This window comes from Neolamprologus brichardi, chromosome 19, assembly GCF_056152115.1.
Source record: "Neolamprologus brichardi isolate AB-2024 chromosome 19, ASM5615211v1, whole genome shotgun sequence".
Classification (NCBI taxonomy): domain Eukaryota; kingdom Metazoa; phylum Chordata; class Actinopteri; order Cichliformes; family Cichlidae; genus Neolamprologus; species Neolamprologus brichardi.
In genome coordinates, this window is record NC_142122.1 from 14,813,752 (window position 1) to 14,839,338 (window position 25,587).

A 25,587-nucleotide genomic window follows, 5' to 3' on the forward strand; every position below is an offset into this window, starting at 1 on the left:
GGGTGGTGAGGTAGTGAGATGGTGAGGGGGGTGTGGAGAAAGAAGGAGAGACCAGCATTGAATGCTGACAGGGACATAACTTGCCTACCCTGCATACCTTGTTTACAGTCTCCCTCCCTGCTGCTATACCCTCCTCTCTCAATGGAGCCATAAAAAACAAATAGGGGCTTTTAGAGAAATTGCCTGTGCACTGAAGATTAATAACAGTTGCACAAGTTCACCCAAGAAAGTCTCCAGAAGCAAAAACGATATTGGAAGATTAAAAGTGCCACATCCCTAAATTGGAATGATTCAGTGCTCAGGCCGCTCTCTAACCAGCTTATTGGGAGTCAGGGCTTTGGTCTACCTGCCAGACAAAGAGCATCATTAAGTATTTACTTCTGGATGAGCGTCTACTGCATGATGAGCTGAGGGTGTTATCGATCCCGCGTGTCTGAGATTGAAGTGGCCTGGGAGTTGTGGCAGGAGCACAGAAAAGACAGGTCATCCTGTTTGAGTGCAGGTCAGCTTTTTGACATTTGCAGCAGAGTAGTTTAAAAAGAAGTGATGAGAACACCAATTTGACTTACTGACATCAACAACATTGTAGATCTTTTGGCGGGTTGTTTGACCCATTCAATGCACATTTACTATGCATTATCCCTTTATATTGAAGACTGTGGATTAACCCACCAACCAGAAAGAGCGGTAAGAGTTTGTCAAATCAGTAACTTTTGATGAACTTACTGCTTGTCATCAGCAAAACTGAGAGGCTGGTTGATGAACTAAGAAGAAAGGAGGACAAGATACACACCCCTGCTTGCATCAGTATGGCTGAGATGGAACAGGTGAGGCTCAGAATAGTAAAGAACCAGTCATGCTGCCATCCCATCTACACACTGGTGAAGAAAGCTCAGACATGACCCCACCTCTTAAGGAAAGCAAGGCTGATTATTTTAGTTGTTTTTAACATAGATGAGGAATAAAAGTCATGGCAATTGTAGACATCACAAGCCCATACAACCGAAGGCTCTGCAACAGGTCCAGAACATCACAGATAAAAGCATTAATGAGGATGAGAGATGTCTGAGCCTGAAGGACTTTAAAATTATCGAGCAGTATCTTTTATAAGAATGTTTCAAAAGGACTGAATTCATCCTCAACACTTCACCATGAAAAACTCTGTTTTATTAAAAAAAAAAAAGCATGTTTTCTAATCATGGAAGAAATATATCTGCATGCTCTTGAAATGAGCCATCTAATGTCCATCATGAAAAAAAAAACCCACACTAAAAATAAGTAATTTAAGAATAGCTCATTTTTATTTTATTTTTGAGTTTCCAGTAAGGTCAAGTAGCCTCGTTTCCTTTGTCGCTGTAACAGTATTATCTTAATAACATCATATATTACTAAGGGAAAAAAACCTAAAGCTATTATTGTGAATATTCAGCCCCTGGTTAACCACGACACTTTGATCTGCATATTTTCAGCGGCGCCCCATAGTTTCTATGGTAACAAGGAGGCGCACACGTCTCCGGGGCAACCGGGTCTAAGCGTCTCAGAAGTTGATAGCAACCACTACAGAACGCAACAGGCGTCAAGTTTTTAGAGCCGCGTAGAATAATTAGTAATTGAAGCAACATTACCCTTCGTTAATTTGGACTTCCGCCAATAAAAGCTGTGGGAATGTCGATGAGGAGGAAGACGGAGCTAAACGCAGAGGGCTTCACCGTAAAGGCCACTTTGAAGAACGCAGTGGTGAGTGTAGTTGTTTCAGTTAACACTAGCTATATTAGCAGTGGGGAGCGTTCGTATACACTTTCTTTTCCTGAAAGAAATGACTGACATCTTGCGTGCATCCTGGAAGCCCAGGGCTGGAGAATTTACGGTTTGGATTTTATAAGCAATTTTGTGAGAGAAGTGCTAAGCCCATTACGGAAGAATTTATAGAGCTGGTTACATACAGTTAGTCACATTGAATGTCATTATCATTGTAACTTTACCTGCTACAGCTGGAGAGAACTGGCATATAGTCTTATATTCAGGAAGTAACTGAATCTAATTCACCTCATTGGCTAGTTGAATCTCCTCTCTTCGTGATTGGCTTGTAACTGTCATGTTTCTTTACATTAAATGGTAAATGGACTTGTACTTAAATAACACTTTTCTGCTATAACTGAGCACCCAGAGCACTTCTTTGACACGCTGCTTTTATTCTATCCTTTTAAGCGCTATGCCTAACATTAAACATAACACACACACACACACACACACACACACACACACACACACTCTCTCTCTCTCTCTCTCTCTCTCTCTCTCTCTCTCTCTCTCTCTCTCTCTCTGATGGCTGCATCCAGAGCAACTTGGGGTTCAGTATCTTGTCCGGGGATACTTCAAAATGCCGAATGGAGGAGCCAGGGTAAAACCACCAACTTTCTGATTAGTGGACAATCTGCACTACCTCCTGACAAATGTTTGTCTGTCTGGGACAAATGCTTAAATATGACTATAGGGATCTGCTAGAAATGGTGTTAGACACATTTTAACCAATTTAAAGTTATTTATAAACGCTATGGGAAAAGAAAACAAATGTTTTCAAGCTATTGATCTAATTCCAGCTGAGATCATACTGCAGTTTTAGACTATTTAAGCTGTCATTCACAATTCAAAGAGCCTCCTGTCTGCTTCTTTCCCACACACATACTGATGGACAACTAGCAGTAAGGAACCTGGCAGTGACTAACAGCAGGGAACAGGTGGCTGTCAAATTTTCAGAATAAAAGAACACAGTTGATCAAAAGAAGACCATTTTATCCATCCATGTTCTTCCACTTAGCCATTTAAGTGTTGCGGAGGGACTGGAGCCTATCTCATCTGTCATAGGGTGAGAGGTAGGGGTACCCTCTAAACAGGTCGCCAACCTATTGCAGCCCTTAATGAATAGCCAATATGCTTTAAAATTTTGTAATCTACTAAAAAAACACAGTTTCACACAGGAAGCGTTGCTGTTGATTACAGCCAGGATAAGTATAAGAGTTGAACAGGAGTCTCACCTTTTCTAAATAAATGTCTTCAGTTATTTAGTGGATGTTATCATGATGCGTTCTTGCTGTAAAATTTAAAAAAATAAAATAAAGCAGCCACAGTTAACTTCAGACAATGAACACAATACTCAGATAATTTTGAAAACAGCAGACCTCAGTTATACACATTTATCCGCTTTAGGGGGTACAGATTTTCAAAATAAACACCCCCTATTGATTTATGTTTTTAATATCAAGTGCTATCTCTCTTCAGCTTTTCAGTCTACCAACTTTTTTGCAGCAAGCCACAGAGTCAAGCCTGGCGGTAGCAGCAATCCTACCGCCATTTTTCCAGAAATTGCATGGTCTGTTATTTTTTGCTCTGTGGCAAAATCTCCAACCCAGAGAGTTGAGGTAGCAATAGGAAAAATCAGAATGCCTGAACAAACTCTTCAACCATTATTCTACTGTATCTGTCTTCTATGTATGTGTGTGTGTGTGTGTGTGCCTAACCCTTTTGGTCAGACAAGCCTGAGTGGGTTTCACACAAACATGGACATTTGGGAACTCTAAAATTATCCAATAACATTTATGGACTAAAATGACACTTATAAAGCCCATTCAGAAGCTATATGGCAATGATTAGATGCTATGAAACGCAGAAACCGTGTGCTAAGAAAAATGCAAATGCTGTTTTTTTATAACAGCATTTTCCTTTTATAGACTAACGGGCTTGTGGGGTGGTGGAGTTGTGTGTAGCACGTGGTTTGAGCTTAAAAGCTTATAGTTTTGTTTTTGATTGCCTTGCTACAAATAGAAAAGGAACTGCATTTATTTTTGTACTGCCTCTTGTCTTACACTGAGAAAAACAAGAAACCTCCTGAATCTTGATTTCCTTGTCGAGAAGTCCCTATTTGACCTCAAGTGTAGTTAAACTGTTGAAGGGCTTGACTAATTTCCAAAGAAAGACTTTCTTCTTCTTATTTACTGCAAATGAAGATGGATCAGGAACATGTAATAGGTTGTATGGCAGTGGACATTAGTCTCTATTGACTTCATGGACTTTATTGATTGGTCAGTAAAACTAGTTTTTGTCTGGCCAGAAATAGATTATTATTTAAAATCCACACTAATTGTATTTGGGCTTGACTGCTGTCTTGTGCAGAACTCCATATCATTTTACTTAAATAGCTTATAGTTTACTGGAGTCTTTTTAATGAGTTTTTCAAAAACTACTGTGTCTGAGGAGTAAAGTTATGCTGTGCTTTGCTATTCTGGGATGTCTCACATTGAACATTTAAATGTCTTTCCTTTTATTTCAGGGACATATACAGGGGTTTTACTGAATCACAAACAATTTCAGTGCCCGGCAAAGGAAAAAAACAGTGTATTAAAATATTTTTAAATATTTTTAAATGACTTTTCTTTATCAGTTCCCTGAAATAACAGTGAAATGCATAGACTTCTGTTAAGCAGATAAAGCAGATAGACTCATTGCTTTAACTATATGCAGAACAGTGTGCCTAATCAGATGAATAATAATGACCCAAATGTATGTGGTATACATATAGCCATGCATATGCACTTATGCTTGTTTAATTAAAACATGGTCAAACTTTCAAAGAATGAGGCCAGAATTATCACTTTACAGTTTTTTTTTACTCTTGGGTCCATATTATGTCAAAAAAAGAAGAAATCCCAAAAAGAATGATCTTATTGGCCTTCTGTTTACAAATGGAAGCAAATCTAAAGGAAGTTGATAAAAGGCTGAATGTGTGTTTCACACAAAGGATAAACTGCACCAACGACCAGCACAACATAAGTAATGATTTATTTTGAATGCTGAGTGCAAAGCTACTCTAGTCCAACAATAAAAATTCAGAGCTAAAATGAGCATAATAGGTCTTCTTTAAACACAAGCAGTGGTGTCATAGTCACACATTGTCAGATTACTTAAATGTAGCTTTAATAAAAGTTGCTCCAGTTCACCCACGAAAAGTCTCCAGAGTCAAGCAAGGCTGGAAGATTAACAGGAATGATTCAGTGCTCAGGCAGCACTTTAACCAGCTTGTTAAAAGTCAGGGTCTTGGCCTACCTGCCAGACAAAAAGGATCATTAAAGGTAGGGTGTACGTTTGTAGAAGCCAACAAGAGTAAACTATATTTTTTGAAAGCAAACAGCCAAATGATCCCACAACCTTCCCCTGCCTCCTGACCTCCTGACTTCAGGAGCTTCTGCTCTGTCACTGTAAATACAGGGTGTACCAAAAAAAAAAAAAAAAAAACCTGTCCCTTTTCAAAGGGCTATTGTTGCCTTTACAGTCGTTCTCGGTTGGCACAAAGGCAGTGGCAGCTGGTTAGAGGCAAAGCATGTCAGAGGCAACCACAATGTTTATATTTTGCTTAAATCTGACTGTTTTTTCCCCCAAACGCTCTGACAATTAGCCCTATTTCCTAGAGAACACAAAGCTCTTCTTTAGAGCTTATATCTTAAAGGGTGCATACTAAAAAAACATGACAATATGCTGAATGACATGCTGAATTAGTAAAAAAATTAAAACTTTTCTTTCATCTGTAAGTTCAAAGAAGTCCTTACATTTAGATTTATTGTTGTAAAGCTGTTACGTTGACAGCTTTGAGTTGATTCATGGCCGTTTATGGTACTGTATTGGAAAGTGTGGCATTCTTGAATGAATATGAGCATCAGTTTAAAAAAATTTGTCAGAAGGTTTTTGGTTCTCAGGTCTGAGACATCTTGCCTATATGTGATGAATATTTGCAGAAGGGCCGCACGGTTCTGATGACAACGACAAATACTTGAACCTGAAGCCACAACTGCCTTTTATTTTTTGTAGCCGCGGCCGCCTTGAGATGCAAAAGAGGTTGTGTAGAGCTATCATTGACTTGCTCTTCCTTTCTTGAAGGTCATAAACAAATCTGTTGTCAAGAGCTTTCATGAGGAAGGCTCCTGCAAAGCCCTTTAATATTCACCATCTCCCCAGAGGATCTGCTGTGTCTGGAACATGAATGATACGCGCACACCGGCATACCACTGGCTAAATCTTCAACAAAAACCATTACATTTTTCAGGGGCTTGCTTGTGTCTCTTGCTCCCTGTTTTTTTTTTTTTGTCCCCCGTGGTCATGGACATTTCACTCCAGAGAGGGCAGCTTTGCGGAGAGCTGTGATTTGTAGGTAACGACAAGGCCATTTCAAGCCTTGAAAGGGTATGGGGACTTGAAGCATAGGCTTATTATGCTTTAAAGTATTTGTGGTTATAGAAATTGAATCAATAGCACAGGCCCCTGAAACCCTTCCACCTTTTTTTTTCTTTTTTCCAGTGATTCATCCTCAAGCATTTAAAGAGAAACAAGATGCACTTTACATTCTGGTGGGAGGTCGTCACTGTACGCTTCATACAGAGAGGGCAACAAAGCTGTTATTTTCTGTGTCAGAGGCTTATTCTGGCTTGATGACAAAAAGAAAAACCCAAAACAAACAAAAAAAAAAAAACAAGAAAAAAATAACAGGTTGGAGAGAGACTGCAAACAGCTGCGCAGTGCAGAAAAATGAATGGATATGACTACACACACTTTACATGGAAAGAAATGCCCCCAAAAATGGTGTGAGTGAATGATAAACATCACAAATTATTTTATATGGAAATATTTTTGTCATAATATTGTCATAAAAGATAAATAAAGCATGAAAACAATAATTAATATACTCTTCCACCACAATATTTACATATATCTTTATATATATCTGGCACAGGTGTAATCAGTCCTTAACAGTTAGATCTTAGTTTTTCGTTCAACCGTTTCAAAACACAGTTAGCATCTGGCTCGTTAGCGCTAATGCTTTGCACAGTGGAGCTGTGAACTGTATTTGGGATTATGATTCCAAACTTTGTGGCACATGTAGTTCTGAGTGGCAGAGTGTCCCGTTATCTTTGCCTCACCTTCTTCCCTGTCATAAGGAGAAGCTGCTTGAGCCCGGAGGACAGTCAATTCCTCCTCTCAGGTGTTTTTGGTTCAACTTTGAGCTCCTGTTCATCACCTATGCTGTGGCTGAAGGGAATGACAGAGCAAGTATTGCAGTGAAATTTTGGAGATTCACAAAACTAAGTATCTATGTATATGCTTGGTAGAAGCAGATTTCTGTAGTCAACCTTGTTTGAATTGTCAGAGTCAGAGATGTGGGCAACCAGTCAAAGGTGTTTAATCAGGGCATGTTATTACATCTCGCTGCATGAATATCATTCTGAAAATAAAAACATTGGTCAATAACTATTGAGCTCACAGATCTGTCTTCTGGGTTGGGTATTGATTTATCGAATACTGAAGATTAAATTAGAGTAGAATATATGACCTCTGATGATTGTCATGCCCTGAGATTGATTTATGTAGTCTGTAATTTGTTGGATTTTTGCCATCACACATCCTGCAATGTTTCCTCTCTGTGTGTGCTGCTTTTATGCTTAAACAACCTCAGCTCTGAGGTCTTTCAAGGTCTTAGATGTCACAAAGTCCTTTATCTAGAGAAATCCTCCTTTTTTCATACACTCTACATATAATAGTCTGCAATAGTCTTAGTAAAAATAATATGCTATACCTTTAAAGTAATGATTCTTTTATGAGCAATAAAGTTTTTTAAAAAGCACCAGGCAACTTTTGGAGGTACTTTTTTTTATTTTTTTCCACATTTGCACAAAATCAAGATCTAAATCTGGAGATTCGTGTGCCAAGGGACATGCCCAAGGATGTGCAACTAGGGCAGGACAATATGGCCAAAAATATTTATCATGATATATATTTGAAAATTTGCGATAATGATATAATTGAACGATATAATTGATGTGAGACAAAATACCGTACTCCACAACTTTATTAGTGCAACCCCCCGGGCCATATCATACCATGAACGGTATGATTTGGCCCAGCCCTAGGTGCAACCACTCTTTCTCAGATTAACTAATACTTAATACTTCATAAACTTAAAGAAATAACAGCGCAATAACCAGCTGCATCTTCAGTGAGTCCCTACAGTTCCGCCTAGTTTTAAAAAGTTTTAATTTTGGGCTAACATATGAAACACAAAATGATGGCATGTCTTTTGGAAACAATGTGTTGCATCCTTGCAAGTAGAAGAAGAATCAAGGGGCTCAAATCCATGTGGTCATCCAACACCTTACAGCGACAGTTAATGTTGGTTTTTCCTGTAATATGTCACCTGTCTGAATCTCTGCAACGTAATACATGCTCAAGTACATGAACACGACCCTCTCATGCTCTGCTGCACAGTTCACCTTAGAGGGCAAATTGATACAATCTACACTAGAGCCCAACCTCAACTTTTGTGTAACAAGGCTCTGCAGATTGCTGAGATGATAGATTTTGGAAAATCACAACTCATTTACTGTTTACTTGGTCTCTGTGGTAAAACCAAGGCCAGCAAACAGTGTCCCCAAGACTCATACAAGGCTCCCCACTATCCGCTAACTCCAATCCCCAAGTCCTGCCGTCATCCTGCCTTTTTACCCCACTAACCTCAGGGGGCAGATGCGATACTCCATGCCAGCGAACGTGACCTCCATATCTTATCCTTCCCCCGCAGCATAATCATTATATACCTGAGCAGATGTCTCAGCCCCTTATACAGTCTCCCCTGCTATTCTCTTGCTCTCCCTTGTTCTCTCTTTCTTTCATTTCAGAACCTTTATTCAACCAGCCAGCACTCTGGAGATGAAAACATTTATGCAGAGAAACAATGGGCTATCAGACTATTACTTCATATGCACTCTAAATCGTAAACTAAATCAATTAAATAATAATGACAGTAAATTAAAAAGCAACAGAGCATAGATGCATTTTGATTTAATTGTATTGTATCATAGTAATTTGCTTTAGTGGATCGTTTGGAAGGATGCTTTGTAGAGAGTGTGTCAGAGATGTGTATATGCACATCTTAGCTATTTGTTTTCGATGCTCTAGCCCCAGAGTGTCATCGTAATAAATGAATCCATCTGAACAAATTAAACAAGTGACAGCTTCGAATTGATCCTTGATTAGGGCTTTAAATGAATGTAGAATTTCAGTACAACTCGATTAAATGTAATCTCACTTTGTAATGTAAACTTGGTTAAAATGCTGTCTCAAATTTGATTTGTTTAGAAGATTTCAAAGTTTTTCTAATAGCTTTATGTGCATTAGTTAAAGCTTGATTTAAAATGATTAAACCCGATTCACTGAAAAACACCATAGGGTGGAATAATCATAGCAAACACAATAAGACAACAATAAGAGTCTGAAATAAAAATGAGGCTATTTCAGATAAACGATAGCAGCAGTTTTTTTTTCCTTTTTGACCAAGATTGAATCCTTGAAATTTTTTATGAAGATGAATCTGCCTATTTACTACTCTCACTTGCCATCAAAATCATTCTTCCCCATCACTCTGAACACGTTTACTGACACAGAGACTCATAACGTGCCCAGCATGAGCCATAAATTGCCCATGAAGCACACTCAGGTATTTTGTGTCTGTGTTGTGTCTTGCCTATGCAAGGCAAGGCATACTGAGCAAAGTTGGATGTGCTCACCCATCTGCTTGGCCGCCACACTTGAACTGCCTCCCGGAAATGTTTTCTAAACCAGCAGTACTTGTAGGGACACACGCACTATTTTTCCGTATCCGTCTTTCCCTTCCCTCGCTCCCGTGTGTTCATCTTATCAGCACCACAAGCCTGCAGTCCATCCCAGCAAACAGCTGGGTTATTTGAGGAAGAATTGAGTCATGGTACAAAAAAGGTTAAATTGGCAACGGACTCTGGAGGCCTGCTGGCATTTCCATTACTATCGATCAACCACGGAGCCTAAAGGTCTTAAGCGCATAAAACATTGGCTGACTTGAACATCTTACAGTCCTCATAACTTCGTATGTTGTTCTTTGCATGAAATACTGCATAGAAATGACAATACATTTTAAGCATTATATAAAGATATGGGTTTTTTTTTTTAAATCCATGAAATGCCGCTAATTTAAAGTCACCTTAAAAGAGAAAATAAGTTTGCTTCTGCAATGCCATTTTGAAACTTTGCTTTGATCCTGGATTTTAGATCACATTGAAGATCTACATTTCTGCTCAGGGTAAATTTGGCAGAACTTACAAAAAGCAGTTTCTCTGATTCATGTTCTGTCGCCAGGTATCAACAAATAGATTAGGTTATAATTGATAGCATGGCGTCTGAAGTGCACGTCTGCTGAAATATCTGTGACCTTTTCCGCGATTGAGGAAAAACACCGTCAGTAAACTTCAGTCAGATATGTGGAAGTATTTCCACAACATTCTATCATGACCTTACAGGAAGTGCTCAGCTGATTATATCTATTATGTTTGCCTTCCTCTGAGCTTGGTTGACAATTATACTGGCCTCTGTGTTTGTTATGTTCTCCTTCATGCCCTTGTAGCTTGAATTCTAATTAGATAGCGTTTAATAGCGAATGTTTATTGCTCCTTGCAGGGCCTCTATTTTCGAGTTAATTAGCCCTATGTCATGTGATAACCATCACTGAGGGCATCTAGACCTACGCCATTTCTATGAGCAGTGTCCTTGTATAAAAACAGCCATTTTTTTTCTTTTTGTTTGTTAGGTACAAAATTGCTAGAAATGATCAGGAATTACCATAAAATGTGTTTTCTTAACATATCTTGCTTAATATGTTGCCAGTGAAGTCTGTTCTAAGCTGTAAAACAGGGTATTTTACAGCTTTCACATTGATTTTCTACCAAATGATTGTGAGTGGAAGTTGCTGGAAATCACTGTAAAACTGATTAATAAAACCCCAATCAAACAGGCCTAGAAATCAGTCAGTGACCCAGTGATAACCACTGGTCGCTAGGGCGAAGAACCAGTTCTGTTTACATGGTACATGCTCAGCTTAGGTAGCATTATTAGATGACATAGGCATGGCACGGGTGTGGTCTCTGGCTCTGCGGCAGTGGAGGGGTGGTACAGTAGGCTCATGAGGCTGTGCCGGGAAGACGGTGGGGACAGGTGAGAGGGATTACAACTAATGAACTCTGCCCCTTTTTAGTGCCTGGACTCAGGAAGGAGCAGTGTGTGGTGTTTAAAGGAACTGGAAAGGTGGTTACTTGTGCTTCCTAGGATAAACTAAAGTGTTTTTAGAAGTCCTTGTCACTTAACAATCATCTTTAAGACCTTGCTCACACTTAATTGTGGAAAACTGTTTTAGCCATCCCCAAAACGTATATATAAAATCTGATAAAAACAATTTTGCAGACTTTACCATAAAATAAAATCCCTTTTCCTTATAGTTATAACACAGTCTTTGTTGTTTGCATAGTACCATGTCCCTGGCCCATTTTGGCAGGTTTTCGCTGAGTCTACCACATGTTCGTTGTGCTTCAGGAACAATAAACAATAACAGTTTTCACTCCAGATATCCGTCCTGAGCCAGCCTTCCCATTTATCAAGGCCTGGGACCAGCACTAGGGTTTTTTTTCCAAGTATCAAACCAAGGATCTTCCACATGTGAAGCAAATGGATAAACCGCACTAAGTAGCCACTTCCAGAACCTTTCATGCTACTGCCTAAAGTTGCAAGGTTGCTTGATTACATAAGCAAGTCAGATTTACAGGTTTGTCTGAGGGAAAATCAGTGATTTGAATTCTATTTTGCAATGAGTAGGCTTGCGTGTGGTGGTTCAGAGTGAAGGTGGCTGACTGTGAAACTTTAACATATCGTGTAATGCTAGCTTTTGCTCACGTAATGTGTTTTTCTGTTTGAGTTGCTGTTTGGTTTATGCAATAAACCTTCTTGATTGGGCTTATACTGTGCTTTGAGCAGCTTTCAAAATGTTTACCTCATGATAGACATCTGAAAATGACTGACAGTAAGGAAGCAAGAAATAAATCCCTTTAAATAAACTTTTTAAATCGCAGTGCTCTGTTCACTTTCTTTTTTTTGCTACATTCCTTTGCACAAAGCCATCCAAAATGTTATACTGACAGTATTTCAGAAGCTGCACGCTCTCTTCGGCATTAGTGTGTTATCTTTAAGTCCGGTGTCCTCTTTTGGACAAGGTTGTATTGTCGCACCACAGTCCCTGCTCACTCCTTTAAGTCCTTCATCTTTGGTGTCATGAGGAATGGCATGGTCAGAGCATTTCCAGGCATATACCGGTGCTATTCATAAACCATAATAATCTATTTCATGTGACTTATATGACCTAAATACCAGTCCTTAAAATCAATTAGAAATGCTCCAAATAGTTAATTTCCATTCAGCATGATTTGAGTGGTGTACATTGTGTGCCCATTAAACTACTATTAGTTTCAGTCTGTGACCACTTTTTTTTAATCCAGCTTGTCTGCATTTTTCCATATTTTTCCAAGCGTGTGCTTTGGCTCATTACCAGTTAAGAACTCTTTCATAGCTGAAAACAGTATTCATAATTTTACCTCAACATTAAGTCATACTGTTATGTGTGTGTGCATTTAGAATATACCTGCTAGTGACAGGGACAAACTTTAATATAAATGAGGATGCGATCAAGTGTGGTACACTGATGAGATATTAGATGACATACACACATCCTCCATCATTATCACCCGTCGCACTGACTTGTCCTTGCCAGAGGAGAATGGCCTCTTCTGAGTCTTCTAATTGTCCGATGTTAAGTGTGCGTTATGAACTTGACTACAGGGTCAGATGTGACAGCTCGCATACTGCCTACATCAACATAATGGGGACCAGTGGCAAAAAAAATCAATGTATCTGACAAACGCAGTTGTTCCAATCCAATAATACCAAGTGGTGGCCTTTGTTTCGCCACCCCCTACTTTGAAAATCTTTTAAAATCGCCATCACGCTAAAACATTGGCCTGACATTTTGAATTTTGCTGACCAGCACAGAGACCAAAAAGGCCTTTTTTATCTGTAACCCCTCAAGGACAATAACAAAATTTGCTATCCATTAGTGGAACACAGCAATTGAAACCGTTTTATGATTTTTAGAAAACAAATGTGTTTAAATGTAAAAGAATGTGTCTGTCACAATGCTTAATAACTAGATGCTTTCTGTAAAGAGAAAAGGGATGGTAGGGCAGAGCAAAGCACCACCAGCAGCGCAATGGATGCAGTTTAAAAAGCACAGCAGCCAACATCATAGATGGTGCTCCAGGGCTGTGGTGTTCTTCACCCGGTGCCAAGAAAGTAAACCTGCAAACCCTTTGAGATTAGAAGCAGTGTGTATGTTCCCTTCGAAATTCCACTGAGGATTACTCTGCTATTTAGCTCATGCCTTACATCCAGCTGAGCTGAAGTGCTCCCAGTTGAAGGTGTGCTGGAGGCAACAGCTCTGCTGCAGCAAGCTGGAGAAGGCAGGGAAAGGGAAGAGCTGGAAGGGAAAAGTACTCTGATACTGTCAGAAGTGATCCACATCACGGCCCAGCAACCCCCCTCTGCTCCAGCCACTTCTGCTCATTACGATCGTCGTCCGGAAACACCAAGCAAATTCCACTAACGAGTGTTTGATCAACACGCCAAGCTGTAGCAGAAGAAGACAGGCAACCTGTTCATGACTCATTCCCCCCCCCCCCCCCCTCTCTCTCTCTCCTTCTCTGTCTTTCTCTACCTTTCTCTCTCTTCTACTTCTGTCTGTATTTTTCCCTCTATCCCTCCCACTCCCTTAAGACAGAGGAGAACAAAGGGAGAGGCAGAAGAAAAGCAATATAACCTCTTGGCCCTTATCTTCGGAGCACACCAGAGCATGTCTGGCCTCAGACAAGGCTTTGCCTGTCCTTTGAAGGAGCTCATCTCCCTTTGATTTCAGCCAAATGGTTCAGCACAGTGACAGATGCTCAACTTTCCATCTGCCACTCTGACACCCATCTCTTTAGTGTTGTTGAATCTAACTGACTTTGTTTGGACTGTCTGTCTGGCTGTCTGAATAAGGTTGTGACATGGATGCTGATGTGGGTGTTAATGTAAAATATTGTGGCTAAGACCTTCGGTTATAAAAGATAAAAGAAATTCCCTGCCGCCTTTTTTCTTTTTGAGGTCGTCTGGACTGTCTTGGTTGTACTTTTATGATAACACTTTAGACTTTTAGTTGATGCTCTGATACTGAGTGATTTAATGAGGAGTCTTAAGGGTCATCATCATATTACCTTGACAATATTCCTCTGAGATGGGCCAGAGAAAAACATAAAAATTCAAGCCAAGGAGAGTCAGGCAGCCTTTTTATGAGAGGAAACTCAAGGCAGTTGAGGGGAAAGATATAGAAGAGTGATAAAATTCAAGAGGGAGAGGATGACGTAGCACATCCCGTAATGGGTAAGCGTTTTATGAGTGAAGGAGAATGTGCTGCTCAGATTGAACTTCTGTTGCTAAATGAACAGGAAAATAATCTCTTCAATGATTGCGCTGGTGTGGTCTGTTTCTGACATCTTTTACGCTGACTGTAAGCTAAATCACTGGTGTTTGAGAACAAGACTGGAGGCACACAGTTTGCTATTGTAGCAAACCCGTTATTTACTATTCCTCATTCACACAGCCTTGATTTATGCCTGTCATCAAAGGTGTGAGATAGAGGAGGTGGCGCAGCAAGACTCATACTAATAGCCTAGACACCTGTTTCACTGTCAGAGCATCAGCAACCTGCAATGCAGAGCAAGAGGTGGAGAAGTAGGAGGAGTGATTGAATAGAAGGTGGGTAGCTAGATGAATGGATCGCACTGTAAGAGAATGATACTGAAGTAAATCTCTATGACTTTAGTAGAAATCGTGTTTTTTGAATAAATCAGCTCAAAAGCCAGGTGTTGCTGGCACAGCAGGCTTTGAGGTATGGCTTTGCTTTAGTTTCTTTTTATTTGTTTGTTTGTTTGACTGTCTGCATGTGTTATTGCCTCCCTGTAGCTCAGCTAAAAGTGCCGCCTCTCTCTCTGAGAGAGCTGCTGAAGCAACAAGCTCAGTGTGTGATTTGAGAAGATGGAGAAGTGCCTGTTTTTAAGGCACTTGGGCACAGCAAAATGTTTTTTTTTTTTCTTTTTTATTGGAGGGACTGTCATTCAAAGAAGTATCTTTGCAGGAGGTCACAATAGTAGCCCTCTGGTTTTTTATTTTTCACTGTCTATAACCCAAACAAAACTTTTTTTACCTAACATGCATTTGTGTGACTTGATGAGTTCAGCTGATTTTGGCTAGCTGTCCGTGTAGGGTGTTTGGTCGCAGTGATGTAGCCTTCAGTGTGCTTTCCTCCCTTTAATTTGTATAAAGGTCAAATTTCAGACCTCTGGTCTCTGTGAGCAAACTTCCAGCTTCGTTTCTAACAGACGGCCTTACAGGCAGCAAGACTGATTTCCAGGAATAGAAAGTCACACTGGGCTTGCGATAAGACCAAGGGCCTGGGGTTCGTTTTGCAATACATACTAATCACCTAGATAATGTTCTTCAGTGTTAAACAATATTCCCATATCAGAGGTAGAACCTGTATCGCTTACCATGTGCAGCCTGCTTATCTCCTCACGCCTCCCAATGCTCCTCAGGGATCTGTCAGTGCTGGGCTACCTGTGACACCTGGGAATGTGTGTGTATGTGGCTGTGGTGTGTTGTGGATGAAGCTGCAGACTGACCTGCGCTCTCCCGTCTCATCTTTATGGCTGTCTGTCTGCAGCTCTGTGGTGAAATCGATGGCCTCCTGTTGCTCTGGGTCTGTTCTTTTCCTGTCCCTGCTCCCGGAGGCTTGTTGATAACCCTTCCACAGCTCCCATGTTGCTCCCTTTCTAAAGTATGTGGTCATACCTGTGTTTACCTGTTGGCTGGTCTCACCATTAATCGCCTCATCTCCTAGCTTAGACTTCTTCTAGCCTTCTTGCACATCTCAGCATTTCCCTGGTTGGCTATTTAATTTCCACTAATGCGTCCTTATCTGCTGAAGTGGCTGTCTTCTTTCTGCCTGCAAATAAGACACGCGGTTAGGTTTAAACTTCTGGATGAGTCATGCAGATGTTTCTGAGCTTTGGCCACAACTAACAAAGTGTGTTGTTATGCTGAGTTCATGAACATTAAGTTTCTGTGAGGTGGTTTTCAGTTAGTCCTCTTTTAAATGCAGTTATGAGGATGGTTATTGACAAGAAGCTATTATTCAGTGAGTAAAACTGGGAGGAGAGTCAAATTCCTGATTCCCGGCAGCAGAAGTGGCAATGGAAGGGATCTATAGGTCCTCTTGTGTGTGTCATTAATTTCACGGCCTTGAGCTGTGTTTTAATACCTTCAGGTGTCGTTACTGATTGGAGCTGTAAACTCACAGCATTGGATCAGCGCATGTCCTGCTCTTTTAACAGTCAGAAATAAAAAAAAAAAAAGTCAGCTTGTCTTACAGAGATGTTTATATGCTTGTTTCCATGTATGTGTGTGTAATGATGTGGTCACAGTGACTCAGTTACGTAAAAGTCGATGCAGTCATGTGAATTACGGTAAACTGTTTGTGAGGGAATGGCTGATTTCCAACTGCATGATCCAGCCTGATGACCGGCTGGGATGCCTCATATATTTCTGTTTATGAGTTTCATACATTTAAAACACATACACAACTCAGAGCCAGCCACAAGCCAGCAGCCTTGGTATGAGCAAAGGATCTAAACATTTATAAAGTGGCACACAGGCATAAATAAATAGCTAGAAAATGTCAGGATTAAGCTGGAGTGGACCTACATGCAGGAGACGGATGCAAACAAAGTGAACAAAACGTAAGCCCTTCATTTTGATGTTGCAAAAATCAAAACTTTAACAAAGTCCACAACTGAACGTGAAACAGGAGTTCAAAACATACAAAAGGAGCTTAAGATTCACCGAGGGGATGCACAAACAGAAGCAGAAACAAAGGAGCTCAGCAGACTGCAAACAAAGAACAAACGGGAAGACATTTCTATATATACACACACAGGAGTGACAGATCATTAGACACAGGTGGGAAATGGGAAGTAGTCAAAAGGGCATTAATACTGAAACATGAACACATGAAACATGAAAAGGAATACTAAACATTAAGACCCTGAATTGGATAAGTGGATAGGAAAATAGACGAAAGGATGATACAGATATTGGCCAATTTTGTTTGTTTGCATTCCATTTTAAAACACTTGTATTATTAAATGTTCAGAAAATCATCTGCATCAGTCTGATCAGCATTGCACCCCTGATCTTTATCATTCTGTATTTTGCTAAACAAAGGAAACAAACACTAAAGTACAAAAATGAGAACTAGCACTAAAAGATCTATTTAAATAAAAGTTGTTTGAGTCCATCTGCATGACGGTTTATGTGGGTTCAACACCTCTTGTGCATATGTGTTGCACCATAAGTATTCGCGTGGTCTTTCCTTTCTAAAGTTTAACCTCCCAGGCTCAGTGCATTTGGTTTTCCATTCACTTAACAAGGAGCAGGAGCTAACATTTTCTGCCTTTTCCATGCAGGCTTATTCACTGTGTGCCATCATCTCAACTGTGGTTTGGTGATACGAATCATCCAATAGGGCTCTGTAAGCACAAGGCTGCCCTGCTGCCTGGCTGATAAGTGGGCCACACAGAGAAGATGGAAAATACTCAGGGCATTCTCCCTCCCTCTCTCTCTCTCCCTTGCTCTGTCTCGCTCGCTCTCTTTTCTCTCCCTCGCAGAGCTCCTCTTTCATTTACACTCCTCCTCTCGCACTCCTACCTCAAACTCTTTCTTTCACATCCCCTTAACGTCTCCCCGTGTCTGTGCTGTTCTTTTAAGTGATGGGGTTAAACTAGAGGAGACAGAAAACAGTGGGGCGCTCTTCAATGCTTGACGATGCTTTTTGAAGTTCTTCTTTAAAGTGGTCCCTCTCGAGCACAGTTCAATAGTAGGTGGCTGTCACCTGTTTCATCCTCGTGTCTTTGTAGTGACATGCGGCGTGTAGTGCCGTCTTTACCTTGCCGTGTCGTCATTTTTCATTACTAACATCCCTGCCCTTGTGCCTGTGTGCACGATATCGTTGACGCAAACACCTGTGACACAATGACAATAAAGCAGCACCTCTATGTACCTGTGACTCAGAACAAAAGAGTCTGTTACCTTTCATCAGTCTGTGGTTTTCCCGTCCAGTGAGACCGCTTTACCCATTTGTTCTCATCCGACCTTGTCTCTCGCAACGCGGCTAATTTCTGCACATAATGAAACTCACTGCACTTGCTGTTTGGTCATGAGAAATTAATGAAGTGTTGCACAAATATTGTGCATTTATTCTTCTGAAAGGAATCTGCCTCCCACCAGTCTGTGCTTTGCCCTGCAGAGTGAATGAGTTAGCAGAAATATTGTGTTGAATGATTGCTTGGACATGGCTGTGTAACACTGGCTCCCTAACAGCCTAAATACCTCCATTATTTTGTCTTCTTGCTCATTTAAATTTTCAGACTAAAGTATGCATGTGTAACCCAGCTTTGCATCCCTTGTGACCAGCGGGCAGGCAGTCGGCTGGGCTATATGGCGGCGAAAAATGCTCTGTAAAAAAAACAAGCTAATTTTGTTGCCAGTGGCAGCGATGTGCAAGCTGACCTTATCAGGAGAGCCTCTGCCTTTCTGTTCCATCCTCCGTGACTCACTTACCCCGCAACCTCCATCGGGAATAGCGGCCTTGTGCATGGAAGTAGGTTTCAATAACTTCTCACTCAGGAAATTCAGAGAGAGAGAAAGAGCAAGTGAGAAAGCTAGCAACTACCTAACTCCCTTCAGTGAACAGGTGATGCAAGTTGCAGTAGCACCTTTTTTCCCGTACAAATGCAAGGCAGCAAAATGCCTTTCTCCCCCCAGCAAATTGCAGAAAGGTGATGGGAGATGAGCCACATTTCAGGAATTCCAAGAAGTGCAATAGCAAAGGCAATCTTGAGCTGTCAATAATTGACAGGCCTTCACCAGACATCTATCAGAAGAATTCAAGGGAGTTTTAAGGTGGTGCTGGAGATGGAGAGATGTGAGAGAGCGATGGAGCTGAAGGCCCAGGCAAAATGATGGATCACCTACACGCTGCGGCAGCCCCGCCATGCTGAACTCACCCTCAGAATTGATGAGCCACACCTATTGTCTCCCTGTCTCCCTCTTCCTATCATATCCACAAGTCTTCCATCTCCTTCCCCTGCTTCCTGCTTCTATCCCTTATATTCTTCTCTGTCTTTCTGGTTTTTCTTATTCCAGTTCTTTCCAGCATTTTCAGTAGCTGTCTCATGCGTCACCTTTATCTCTCATTTTTGCGATTTTTCTCGGCTCAGAACGGCCCTTTGAGAGGCGATGCAACAGTAAGCACGATTGCTTCGCGTACAATAAAGCCCATGAGTGCGTCAGCTTATTTGACAGGCATCCATGCATTTTCCTGTTTTTTCTGATTATTTGATAAGGAAAAATGCTAATACCCCTGAACCAAAATAACCTCCATTTGAGAAATGTCTTGGGAAATAATTTTTATACGATATACAATATCGCATATATTGCTATATTGCCTGTTTTTGGGTGCTCGACTTCACTCTGTATGTCAACATTATGAGAACCATACTAATAAGGTTAGAGGGAGCATCTCTGTTTCTCATGATGACACCTTTATAAATGACAGGAGCACAAGGCCCTGCTGCTGTTCAATCACACCTCTGCTCGGCTTGCCCGTGGGGAACTCAGCATGTGTGGTGTGCGAGCGTGTGTTTGTGCTTTACTGCCTCGGTGGTTCTAACGGCAGCCAGGTTTACGGTGAATGTAGTTGGAGCGGACAACAGCATTAGGGAGGAAACAGATCTGGAGGCAGAGTGAAGACGAAGGAGAGAAATGACAGCCTGGAGCTCATCTGACCAGCACTGCCTTGTTATGACTCTCTGATATGTGCTCCAGGGGCACACAAAACAGACACTTATTGCCTTACACCACCTCTCTCTGTTCTGTAGTCTGTTGTCTTGCAGACTCTCTTTATGGCCTCTACAGAGGGGCGGGAGGTTATCTTTTTGTGCAGGTCTGTGTATAGGCTCCTGTTGTGTGCCTTTTCTTTTTCTTTTTCTCTGTTTATGCCAGTGTTTTAGAACAGGGATGATTTTAGGTTTGCAAAGAAGGTTTCTCACATTTTTTATAACATCAAATCCTGTTCTTATATGACAATTTTTACTTTGATTGCAGGATAAACCTAAATCACAGAATGAAGAAAAGACCAGGCTAATATTTACAATTTATCAACACATTTTCGCAGATATACAGAGTTTCTCACACATAGACGTCGCTTAAGTGAGGATTGTATAGCTTTCCTCATAGAGTATATGTCAGGAGTCAAATTGAGATAAACAAAGTTAGTGGCTAGTTATTTGTTGTGGGTTTCCTCACAGCATACAAAAGCTTTAGAAACACTTCTGAAAAATGGCAGAAAAGCAGCAGGCAAATAACAGGAATGACATCTGGAAGACAGCAGGTGGTAATCTCCCCACAACACTATTCCTCTTATAGTTCTCTGTAAGCTGCTGGGAATGGTGGCCTATATCAGTAACAAAGGGGAAGGGGCTTCTGTGTTTGGCAACATTCATATGCACACATGCATATGAATGTTGACGTGAACTGTCTGCCGGTGATGATAATTGAAGAGAAAACAGGGAGGTGACTGTGAAGCTTGCAACGCAGGCCACTGAATTGACTGCAGCGTCATCATTCCTGACCATAAAAGCTGCTCAGCCAGTCAATGCAGTCTGGCTTCATTCTCTCCTCGCTGGACAGTCTGAGCTATTTTTAGCCTCCCCGTGCAGCGTGGCTCAACCACCGCCGTAGCTACCTGGATATGAGGGCTTTGTCACTCCTGCAGGCTGGAGCAGCAGTGATCTTGCAAGCCTTACAGCTTCCTATTTCCTCAGTTATTTCCTCAGCTGGAAAAAAGGGAAAAAAAACTCCAACAGTGAAGAGAATGAGAAAACACACAAAAAAGAGAGAGAGAAGGCAAACAGATAATAGTGGTGTGGGCTTCAGAGTCTAAATGAAACAACAATTCCAGTGTTGTATTAACTTATATGATGTGACAAGGCAGAAATAAAATTCTAATGAGGCAAGCTGACACTTTCTATTCATGAAAATGCTAAGTTAAAGCAATCCAAGCAATTATAGACTAATTGGTTTTGAGTCTAATAAAAAGGAAAAGTCTCTTTATAAGGGCACTGTTGATGGGATTATTCGAAACAATAGGTAACATTTATGGTAATGTAACTGAGTTTAAACTCAAAATAACAGCCTGATAATAGGTATACGTGTTTGCTGGGATTCCTTAAGACTAGTAGAGCAGCGGTACTGCAGAGTGCCTTTTCTTGTGTTTTACATGCATTGTTAGTCACAGACATTTTGTTTGGGTTGTCTTTTTCCTGCAGTTATACAAACCTGTGCCTATTAATCAGCATAATATTATTCAGTATTCCCTGGCATGGTAAACAAATGCTCCAAACGGATTCATTTGAAATGACTGTGCTGCAATCCCACGGTGCATTAGGGCTGTTTAAATGCACTGAGCGCTCGACGACACTCACCTGGGGTCCCTCACGGTAGTTTCTCTTTTTTGTTTCTCCATAGTCTATTGATCCTGGCACCCACTACACCGTATTGCACGCGCAGCTTAAAGTTGATCCACGTTGCATCATTCCTTGGTGGCAGTTTTACTGAGATACATTTGGAGTTGTAATTTTTTATACAACTACATACCTCTGCCTGCTCCGAAGTGAGAGCCTGGCAGAGGTATGTTTTCAGTGCAGTTTGGTAAATGGTCTGTATTTGTATAGCGCTTTTCTAGTCCCTAAGGACTCCAAAGCGCTTTGCACAACCTGTCATCCACCCATTCACACACACATTCACACACTGGTGATGGCAAGCTACATTGTAGCCACAGCTGCCCTGGGGCGCACTGACAGAGGCGAGGCTGCCGGACACTGGCGCCATCGGGCCCTCTGACCACCACCAGTAGGCAACAGGTGAAGTGTCTTGCCCAAGGACACAACTCGAGGAGGAGCTCGAACCGGCAACCTTCCGATTACAAGGCAAACTCCCAACTCTTGAGCCACGATCGCGATGATTGTCTGTCAGCAAGATTATGCAAAACCTACCAGGCTGAAATTCACGAAGCTTGGTGAACTCATTGGCCTTGGTGAAGGATACGCTCTCCTAGTGCCCTTCTAGTATTTAAATTGAACTCAAGTCACCAACAGGCAACACTAGTGAGTGATGTAACATGAAAACTTTGAGTAGCATGTAATAACTCAGATCCTCTTTAAAATCTGTCAAATTGGACAGCCATCTGAGGATGTCCTGCCAAAGATAACGCATCCCAGACCCACTTTTCTGTGTGTGGGTCTCTGTGGCATAATTCAGCTCCTCCAAGAGTGGTAATCTGAGGATTAATGACATCCACACATCTGACAGTCATGTGGCAGTGTGACACAGATGGCAAGGAATGCACACAAGGGACACAGATGGGGAAAATAGTGACTCTGGCTTTCTGCCATTCATCCACTACACTGTGTCGTTGCAAAGGTGTACTATTTTAGTCTTAATTATAAACAAACAAATGCAATCAAAAAATGAACCATTCACAGGGGAGGTAATGAGATTAACATAATATATATGAAAATCAAAAAATCTGGAATCGTAACACATTTTTTAGAACCCTACAGATGTTGTTTAACAGTGTTTGTGCAAAGTTTTGTTCAGATTTGCCCATCCAATAAAAGAAAGACAGGATACATACAAACACATACATATACGGCGATCATTATTGTACGATTTAACAAATCCAGCTGCTTCAGCTTAAATAGTCTCTCCACTCATATCACTGAGAGGATATTTTGAAGTCCCCAAAATATGTGTCACCTATGAAAACAATAATAGGCTATAAAAAAGTTCAATTTCTTGTGTCCCAGTAGTACTGTAACATGGGACTAGGGCTGGGGCGATCTCCTTCATAGCCTTATCGCCCCCCTGTGTGATCACCAGTACCCAGTGCTAGTGTTGCCAGGAAGGGGGATGTTTTTAATCTCTACCCATTATGGTAGCACTACCCACCCTCTATAATACACACTGTGTAGCCCAAACACAAGAAAACCCACACACAGCCTGTGTTTGTGTGTGCGTGTGTGTGTGTGTGCGTGTGTGTGTGTGAGAGAGAGAGAGACAGAGAGAGAGAAATAGAGAAAGAAAGAGAGAGACCGTGGGGAGATTATTTGCCACTTTCCGCGTGATGAGAAACACGTGAGGATATACCAGCAGGAGAGCCCCATTCACATAAATTATTCAGCAATTCAGTCTATTGTAATTAGTGACCATAAACAGATGAATATCGAAAGACCATGTAAAGTCATAATATTAAACATGGCTTTTTTATGCTTATTTGTCTTTAGGACTATAGTACCGCTAAGTCATTCAGCCTGTTTTTATATAGGTGTGATAAAACTCTTTACTATTCTTTCCCCACACAGCGTGTCACAGACAAACACACACATTCGGTGGAACAAACTTTAGTAGTTGGGCTAAACTAGCATCTCTGTAAAGACACAGGACAGAAAGGCTGTTGTCTCTCATTTTTTGAGATGAGGGGAACACATCAAAGATCGCAGAGGTGTGAGCGTGTTACCGTGTGTGTCCACGCCGTTGTCACAAATGACTACAGTCAGGCATATTAAATTTCATATTAATCTGATGATCTTAACTGAATGGATTAATGGAAAAGTTGCTGTGATTGGCCAGCTATCTGCAATCACACCAAGCATGGTCAGTCCCCAGAGATCATCATCCACCGGCACAGCTCCACATGGAAATTGTTAAAAAATAATTTTCTCTACTTGCTCTATTTTGTAGGGGTGTTGCATTTACTTACATATCTTATGTGGCGCCACCATCAATGGATCCCATAGCAATAGTGGCAGACACTGTGGCTGATGTGTTAGGAGTCCCATTGGCTTTCAGTGGCACAGTAATAGCACATATCCAATATGGAGGCAGAGAAAAGATGATCCTAACAATGCCTCTGGCAGTGCCTCTGGCTACATGGCCAGTGCAGACACACACAAACGCACACACTCGCTCAGTGTTTTGCCTTCCTTGGAGGAGCAGAAGAGCAGGCACATGTGTCTCCCCGAATTACTTTAAAGAAAATGCAGTGGGAGTGATTCTATTCTTGTAGGAGAAAACACAGTCAATTCTGATTTCATAAAACAACACTCTTACTCACTGTGCATGTCTCCTTCTGTTTAAATCTTTATTTTGCTCCTTTCTCTTAATTACCATTTTCTCTTTTCTGCCTGACCAGGTGGTGGGTCCCAGAGCTTCCAGGGTTTTTCATGAGTGCCCTGCCAAACCAAGCACATTCCGCAAATACTACGAGCGTGGAGAGCTTCCGATTGCAGTGAAACATGAAAACCGAGGGAACAGTATTGCATGGAAGGTAGGGACGCTACACTCTGATAAGAGATGACTTATCCTTGTGGTTTTCACAATCTAATGTATTGAAGCAAAGGCTGTAACACTGTATGTCAGGAAAAAAAAGATACTTTAAATAACCTTTGGGAGCAATACAAAGCTAATAGCAGCAAATTAAAGTCTTGACAACCTCAGCAAGGCCATCCTTTGATAATAACCCCAACAATCTCAATTCTGGAATGAAATACAACTAAAGTCTTTTTTCTTTTTTTTTTTGCACTATCTAATGTTTCAAACCATCTTTGCTGTCAAATACATGTGACGGTTGAATCTGAAGACTTGATAAGTGCTGTGCAAACACCATTTATTGTCATCATTATCGACTCGGCTGAGGTGAAGATGACAGTTTCTCACATATTCACGGGCCCAGTGTGGGCTGTTATCCTGTAGGAGGCAGTGTAGATTAGCTCACTCGAAAGGCTTCACCTGTCCCACAGCACCAGTCAGAGAATCCATCAATCACAAACTCCATAGGAACTCAGGGCAGTCGCAGCGAAAACTCAGGGAGTGACTGCGTATGCATTTGCAAGTTTATTGTATATGTGTGTTTCAACACTCCGCTCTGAACCGTTGCAGCGTGGGTAGGATTGATGCGTTTTGGGTTTTTTTTTCTAATCACCATGTTGCTTTATTTCTGCTCCCACTATGCTGCCAGCTATTCCATAACTTCACAACTGCATGCAGCCGCTATGCTTAATGGCATTTATTCATAGTAAGCAATGATAAATGAATCAAGCAAATTATGCCCCCTTTCTCTTTCTTTTTTTCCTACTTCAAAGGGAGAAGGAGAGGTGGGTGGGTGAGTGAGTGAGCTTTCTTGCTAGTTAGCTGTCTTCAGGTGAAAACACTGTAAAAGCATCTCCCTTTGAATGAATTATTTATGTAAAGTGTTCAAATGAATCTATGTGTTTGGAAAAAAGGTAATGGATTTCTTTTGTGTTTTGCCGATGAAAAAAACACTCAGTAAATGGGATGTGGTGTATGTAATTGTTGCTGTCATACTCAGTGCTGCTGTTATGCTTATTGATCCTCCCTCCCAGCACTTACACACAGCCTCATCATTTTTTA

General features: G+C 41.1%; 1 protein-coding gene across 1 annotated transcript in view; it reads left to right on the top strand.

The window, feature by feature from the left end:
• The first annotated feature begins 1,534 nt into the window (after positions 1 to 1,534).
• Positions 1,535 to 25,587, top strand: part of pacrg (PARK2 co-regulated) — a 144,770-nt gene continuing 120,717 nt past the window's right edge. Inside the window, exons 1-2 of the mRNA XM_006798488.2 lie at positions 1,535 to 1,737; positions 24,350 to 24,484. Of these exons, the coding sequence (XP_006798551.1) occupies positions 1,666 to 1,737; positions 24,350 to 24,484 (207 nt within the window). The 5' untranslated portion in view covers positions 1,535 to 1,665. The remainder of the gene's footprint in view (positions 1,738 to 24,349; positions 24,485 to 25,587) is intronic.